The 8,044-nt window shown below is 42.2% G+C and overlaps 1 protein-coding gene across 1 annotated transcript; it reads left to right on the top strand.

The window, feature by feature from the left end:
• Positions 1 to 595: 595 nt before the first annotated feature.
• On the top strand, positions 596 to 2,430 carry chac1 (ChaC, cation transport regulator homolog 1 (E. coli)). The gene is made up of 3 exons (XM_049590541.1): positions 596 to 1,228; positions 1,380 to 1,415; positions 1,550 to 2,430. The coding sequence occupies exons 1-3, from the start codon at positions 1,058 to 1,060 to the stop codon at positions 1,931 to 1,933; spliced, it is 591 nt and encodes a 196-aa protein (XP_049446498.1). The 5' UTR covers positions 596 to 1,057; the 3' UTR covers positions 1,934 to 2,430.
• Positions 2,431 to 8,044: the final 5,614 nt, after the last annotated feature.

The raw sequence follows: 8,044 nt of genomic DNA, 5'->3' as shown, positions 1-8,044 counted from the left end.
AAAACCCACGCTTGCCTCAGCTCATTTAAACATCCATATGGGGGTTCTACATATATGTCCAGAGTGATTTCCATCAGCACTGTGTGACGCCCATGTTTTTCCCACATGCAGAAATATCTATTTAATGTGTTATGTCTAACCTCAAATATATATATTTTTAATTTTTTGATTTTCTTTGTGGAACATCTTGTGAAATACTAAACATCCACTTATATTGGCCTCCAGTCTGATGCAATGTCTTGGTATGTTGCTGTGCAGCTGCTACGGGCCTGAAATGCTGTGTGAAGTTGCATCAGCCAGCTCAGCTCCGAGCTATATGGAAATATATACAGAGAGTGACAACACAGGCAGCCAATCATAAACTGAGTCAGTTAGAGTGGCAGGTCATTGGCCAATCAGGTTGAAAGATAGTTGTGCGAATCAAGTTAAAAATGAGCCAATGATGTGATCGGAATGGAGTATAGTCCCGCCTTATTCGGCGCACCGAAATATAATTGGATGGAATGTGATAGAGGGCGGGATCTTCTTAAATATGATTGGTCGAAACACTGTCAGGGACTCGCCCACCTGCTCAGGACTGTATAAAGGCGAAAGCGCTGCTGCGCCATGTTATCGGAGTAACGCTTCAAATCACCGCCGCTTCCCGACCGGGAGAAGATTCAACCACCGGGTGTTTGAAACGCCTCATCACTTCATCAAACCTCGATCTTTTCATTCGTAAACTTTAATTTCGTGTCGTCACGGCCGGCGAAGCAGCTGGCCGAAACCGGTTTTGATTTTTCCCCGTTAGTCTGAAGGCCAAAGCGGCTGCCATGGATTTTTAAGGCATAATGCGGCACCTGTAATGCAATGGCGATGCATAGTGCAAGGCAAAACCACCGACACTCCATCTTCGCAACTGCCAAGCAGTTGGGCTCGAATACCGTCCGCGGTATACCTGCGAGCCAGCCGGTACCGCTGCTCCTGGACCGGAGGAAGCTAACGCTAGCTAGCTAGTCCCCCTTAGCTAATCTCATACGTCGAAATTTCATCGATTCATTTGAACGTCGTCAACACTATGAAGCCTCAAGACATCATCAGCGGGAAGAGCAGCCTGTGGATCTTCGGGTACGGGTCGCTGGTGTGGAAGCCGGACTTCAAGTACAAGAGGAGCCAGGTCGGTTACATTCAAGGCTACAAGAGACGCTTCTGGCACGGAGACAACTTCCACCGCGGCAGCGACGAGATGGTGAGATGCTAAATGTGTTAGCTTAATATCAGCTTGGTAACTTTACATGATGTTCGTGTGCTTACTGTGACTCGGCCAGCTGTGTGTCAGCTGTGGCTCGGATCAGGCGTTGTCCATGACGTGACCTGTTTCTCTTCCTCTCTCTCTGCAGCCCGGAAGAGTGGTGACGCTGATTGAAGATGATGACGTAAGTGGAAAGCTCTACTTCCTATTGGTTTGTTAGTGATGCTGTAGAAACTGCAGGGGAGTTTCCAGGCTTGGGGAAAATTCAGTGTACTCCCCCTCTATATGATCACTCATGGTGTGTTTGTCTTCTCACAGGAGAGCACCTGGGGCGTGGCGTTTGAGGTGACAGGCTCTCAGATTGAAGAGTCCCTGAAGTACCTCAACGTGCGTGAGACGGTCTGCGGCGGCTACGTCACCAAAATGGTGGATTTCTTCCCCGAGGGAGGGGATCAGCCTCCAGTTCAGGCGCTTGTGTACATCGCCACCTCCGACAACGCCCTGTACCTGGGGCCGGCCAGTCCGGAGGCGATCGGCGTCCAGATCGCAGTGTGCAGAGGGAAGACGGGCCACAACCTGGAGTATCTGCTCCGGCTGGCCGAGTTCATGAGGAGCAGCTGCCCGCAGGTGGAAGACCATCACCTGTACTCCATCGAGGCGGCGGCGCTGACCGTGGTGTCCTATCTGTTAGCAGCCCAGTAGCTCGTACCCTTTGTCTCAGGAGCGTGAATAGTGGATGAGGCTTTTCATCTGTCATGTTCGTCCATCTATGTTTTATGTTGTGAAATCTTGCTTCTGACCAACCAGTGTACGTGAATCACTGAATGCTGTTGCAGTGATATCAGAGGGAAGCATGTTAGTGAGCGGAGGGTTTTGTTGTTGTTTTGAAGCATGACCTCATGTTCACACTGTAATGTTACTCAGCACATGTTAGTACGGTGGTTACAGAGTGTTCGGTGTCTGAACTGTTCCTGACTGTAAACATCTGTGCACACCAATGTTTTTATTTATGTTTGCACAGTTGAGATTCCGTCCAGTCCATTCAGACGGTGCAGCGAGTAACTCTGGTGCTTGAACCTGTTTCCATTCACCAAATAGCTGCTGTGATTATTTTTTATTTTTAAAGAACAAACCTGTTTAAAAAGTTGCTTGTGGCAACTTTTCATCCAGTTGGAAACACTAATAAAAAGTTAAAAGAAGTCTGATTCTGTTGTTTGTTCCTCACAGTAGCTAGGCGAGTAGATAAATACGGCAGGCTGGGGGAAAGGAGCTTCAAAGGGGCACAGCCGGGGTTACTACAAGGGTGTAGGTCTTGTTTTAACATTGATTGGTTGGGGACACTTCCTCCCACAGGAAATAGTGAGCATCAAACCAATATGGTGATGTCTTTGATGTAAACAACAAACAAAATACGAGCAGTAAGTGACAATTCAAGGTATAAAAATATAACAGAATTCAAATAAAGACAAGTTTGTGCTCTAGAGAGAGGATCAGCGCTCAGTGAGTAAAAATGAAAAGTTGATCTACAAGAGAATCAGTTTGTGAAAGCAACACGGAACGCCTGACAGCCTGACCACATCATATCATACTGGGTTTGGTTGAAGGTGGCAGCGCTGTTTGGGCTGAGAAAGCCATGTGTAAGTAAGGTAAAGGAGGTTGTTGGGTTGGTGTGGGGAGCAGTGAGACCTGGCATTAGGGGAGTGTCTCTGGGACGCCAGAGATCACTGTCTAGCCTCCTGGAGGTGTCGTGGGACCAACTAGACGAAACACTGGTGAAAGGAGGTTCCCACCCGATGACCCCAAAGACATGTTAGTTATCACTGCTCACTGGTCTGTATAGTTAAGCCTTGCCATAATAGCTTATCATAGGGCTTAGGAGGTTATTGTCACAGTAAGGGACCTCTTTATTTGTTCATGTGGCACCTGTTCACATCAGTGACACACTCATTTTAATTCATCTTTCATTTATGCTTCTAAGAAGTGATGGAGACAAAGTTAGCCATGTCAATGAAGTGGTGATGGTGTGTCCTCAGTGTAAATAACACCTAGGCCAGAGGTTGATCCAGGTGTGCCGATGGATTTAGTGATAACCGCACATTGTTATTATAATATTCAACTGGGCCTATACAGAAAGTTATGAATGAATTTTTAATTTTATTTTGATTCTTAAACTCTACCTAAAAATGTAATTTAATTTAGTTTAATCCAGACAAACCTCAGCGTAGAGCCTTTTTGTCGCTGTGTGTACAAGGGAGTTTTAAGTGTATCTGGAGAACAGCGCAGTGTGATGTGTCCATATCCATCTGTGGAAAGACCAGAAAGGCCGAAGTCATCAGTCGGTGTTTCAGTGTAAGCAGCCATGTTTTTTAAATAAAGGCTTTTTTAACTTAATTCAGATCATTTGTTCCTCCTCCACACATGAGTGCATGAAGTTAATTTTTTCTTTCCAAAGTGAATGTAAGGCTGGCAGCACTGTTTACCAGCACTAACCTGTAATTCCTGCGAAGTGTCCCTTCAAAGAATGACTGAACACTAACCTCGTTAAGCCTTTAAGGAACACTTTGAGTGGAGGCAGTGAACCCGCTCCACCAAATTCTGTATAGGTCACAGTCCTGCTGAGAATTAAACAGTCTGAGACGGAAACATAAGGTCACAACCTGTGATGACACTGATTAAATGGATATGTCAACTACACAGGTGCCACATTAGAGAACGCAGCTATCCAAGGTCAGAGGTTTGCTCCATGCAGCAGGTTCCCTGATAACTTCCCTGAGTCCCTGCTCCAGGTCTGATGTGTTTACAGTCTGTGCTCGGCAGCGTTACCCAGATAACTCAGTAAACCTGGCTGCTGGAACAGTGTACACATATACAAACATACATCGGGCACTCCCAAACGTTGGCTGGAGCAGTTTGTACCTTGGACGCGGTTCAAGTCAAGAGTCTATCTAGTTGCAGAGGCTTATATAACCGCCGGCCGGGAACAAGCCCAGACCTGGAAGTCCTGTGTTTACAGTCTGCTTGGTGGTCATGTCAGAGTGCACCAGGAAGAACATGCTGCTCATCGAGATGAAATCTGACCGGCCTCCCACCAAACCATGTGAAAATATACGGACATGAGTTCAGGTGCACTTCAGAGGATTAAGTGTTTGGACCTTTAAAACCCACAAAATATAAAACATGCCAGGACCTCATTATGTATATGTGTATGTATATATATATATATATATATATATCAAAGGGTCAGTTCTGTGGAAGCCAATAAGAAACATAAGTATATTTGAATTTTAACAGCCATTGAGTACTATAGCATTAAAATATTTTACTGTGAAAACCATCTGACTTTATTTGTTCAGAATTCACCTCTTTGAAATTATTTATTAGTAATTTCAAAAGCTGAGTATGAATATATATTTAGAGTGTTCACAAATTCAGATCCAAAATTTCAAGGTTTGGAGTTACTTGAATTTTTTTTTTTTTTTAAGATTTTTTTGGGCATTTTTTGCCTTTAATGGACAGGACAGTTAAGTGTGAAGGGGAGAGAGAGGGAATGACATGCAGCAAAGGGCCACAGGCTGGACTCGAACCCGGGCCGCTGTGGCAAGAGCCTTGTACATGGGGCGCCCGCTCTACCACTAAGCCACCAACGCCCCGGAATTACTTGAATTTTTAAATCTGAATTTCACCACCATTCAGTGATCTGAATGTTTGAGTTTTTGGATCTCAATTTGACCCATTCGAATTTCAGCAACCTGAATCTTTTTTTACCTTTTTTTTTGGTTTCTGGTTCTGAATTTGTGAACATTGAAAAAAATCTATAAAAGATTTAGGTGAAATTTGATGCTGACATTCGATTGGACTTGAATTTTTGGACCAGACTGATGCTCAGTTTGAGTTTTTATTTTTGGATCTCAATTTGACCGATTGAATTTCAGCATCAAATTTAACCTAAATTTCGAAATATGAAAGTTTATAGCTTTTTTTTCAATGGTTACAAATTCAGAACAAAAAAAACCCAAAACAAAATAAATAAATTAAAATACAATTAAATATAATTAAATTAAATTAAATTGAATTGAATTGAATTGAATTGAATTGAATTGACTTAAATTAAATTAAATTAAATTAAATTGAATTGAATTGAATTAAATTAAGTTAAATTAAAAGATTCAGGTTGCTGAAAGTTGATGGGTCAAATTGAGATCCTACAATTGAAGCTGGAAAAAAAAAATAGAACATCAATCAAATATTGGTGGAATTCAGATTCAAAAATTCAAGTTGAAAATTTTCAAGTAGTAACATCTTGAACAGGATCAGGCAGTCCAGCCTGAATGTTTCTGCACCATCACTCATGCAACCTGATTTGTTTCTTTTTAAATTCACAAACTTGAAAGTTTGGATCTGAATCTGTGAACACTGAAAAAACATCTATTAACTTTCAACTTCTGAAATTGCAGATCAAGAAATTTTAATTCAAGAACGGAACAACAATTAGGAACAAAAACAAAAAACAATCAGATACATGGTTTTCCAAAAACTTTTTTAATGCTATTCATTGGTGTTTAAATGTCAGTATTAACTATGCAGTGGCTGTTAAACTTCAAATACACGTAATGTCTCTGACTTGCTTTCATACAGTTCACCCAAATTATAAAAAGCCATCTTTTTTCCACCTCCATCTCCTGATCTAACAGAGCTGAAAGGAATTTACTGCTCAGAGCATTAAATAACTACATTAGGAAAACTGAATAGCAACATGTCCTTCCAAAAACAATGTCCCAATCACTGAGGTCTCAACAGTTTCCATAGAGAACATTTTCTCAATAGAAAGTAGTTCCAATAAAAACCGTCCGCAGAGAGGTCTGTAGATTATCCTCAGTCACAGGGACGTTGTTTCTGGACAAACTACAGTTGGATTTTTTAAATGTAGTTTTTTTTTTTTTTTTTTTTTTTTAATGCTGAGAGTAAATGACATTAGTGCTGGATGTGACCTGTGGGTGACCTGTGGGTGACCTGTGGGTGCACACAGAGGCCCTCCAAATTAGATTTTTATTCAAAATGCTATTTGTGAGTGTTTAATATAGAGAAGTGTGTGTGGTATTTTGCAAAGAAAAAAAAAGTGTGATGTTGAATTATAAACTGAATAAAAAGTGAAAGATGTGGTTTTGCTTTGCAGGCCTGGTGAAGAGATTTGACCTTGACGTCTGTTACGTCTCAAGCACCAATCTTAGTGTGTCAACATTTTAAAAAGCTGATTGCAGGTGTGTTGGGAGCCAAAGACCACAAAAATATGGTCTCAGAAAGCCACAGATAGTCTCAACACAAAACCTGGACCCAGGAACAATAGAGGAAACTAAAATGGTCTCATGACGTGTTTTTCACTTGTGAGTTTAAGTAATTAAGTCATTTTATCTTGCAAAACACAAGAGCTGCTGGTTTATGGTTGGATATCCATGATGAGAATCTCCCGTTCCAGCACATCCCAAAGGTGCTCTATTGGACTGAGATCTGGTGACTGTGGAGGCCATTGGAGTACAGTGAACTCATTGTCATGTTTGAGATGATGTGAGCTTTGTGACATGGTGCGTTATCCTGCTGGAAGTAGCCATCAGAAGATGGGTACACTGTGGTCATAAAGGGATGGACACGCTCAGCAACAATACTCAGGTAGGCTGTGGTGTTTAAACCATGCTCAGCTGGTACTAAGAAAATCTCCCCCACACCATTACACCACCAGCAGCAGCAGCAGCAGCCTGAAGCGTTGATACAAGGCAGGATGGATCCATGCTTCCATCTGAATGTGGTTTTTCCAATCTTCTATTGTCCAGTTTTGGTGAGAAAACCCGTGTGAATTGTAGCCTCAGTTTCCTGTTGTTAGCTGACAGGAGTGGCACCTGGTGTGGTCTTCTGCTGCTGTAGCCCATCTGCTTCAAGGCTGGACAAGGTGTTGTTGCTTCAGAGATGCTCTTCTGCACACCTTGGTTGGAACCAGTGCTTATTTGACTTCCTGTTGCCTTTCTATCATCTTGAACCAGTCTGGCCATTCTCCTCTGACCTCTGGCATCAACAAGGCATTTTGGCTCACTGGATATTTTCTCTTTTTGGGACCATCCTCTGTAAACCCTAGAGATGGTTGTGCTGAACATCCCAGGAAATACTCAGACCAGCCCGTCTGGCACTGACAACCATGCCACGTTCAAAGTCACTTCCTTTCTTCATCATTCTGATGCTCCGTTTGAACTTCAGCAGCTCGTCTTCATCATGTCTACATGACTAAATGTTAATGAGCTGCTGCCACGTTTGACTGATTGATGAGTAGCTGAACAGGTGTACCTAATAAAGTGGCTGCTGAATGTAACTGTCAGTTTTCACTTTCAGTTCACTTTCAGACACAGGTTTTAGTGTGTTTCAGAAGTTCTAAGCATACAACTGGATAAATGAGACTTGGATTATACAGCATGAGTTGTGTGAGTTTGTAAAAGGACGTTTGCATAAGGTTTTACTGTTTTTAAATGCTGTACCTTTTTACTCCAATAAATTTTTTTTTTCTGTTTTTGGATTCTTCGTTCACTGTAGAGGCACGCATGAAAAACAAAGTTTTCTTCCTGAATTCAATACAACGTGGAGTCACTGATATGCAATGGCTAATTTGTGGTTGAAGTATTCCTCTATGAAGCAGTAACGTATTCTTCTTCATATCGTTCAGGTTTGCGTTATTTTATCCGTCCTTAGGGATGAATGATGGAGCCACTACTGTCCAGTTAACAATACAGGTATACTGATTCTGATAAAATAATTCAAAATGAGCAGACGAGG

This window comes from Epinephelus fuscoguttatus, linkage group LG11, assembly GCF_011397635.1.
Source record: "Epinephelus fuscoguttatus linkage group LG11, E.fuscoguttatus.final_Chr_v1".
In the NCBI taxonomy this organism is placed as follows: domain Eukaryota; kingdom Metazoa; phylum Chordata; class Actinopteri; order Perciformes; family Serranidae; genus Epinephelus; species Epinephelus fuscoguttatus.
The sequence above is the reverse complement of the archived record's forward strand: the minus strand, read 5'-3'. Positions and strand labels throughout refer to the sequence as shown.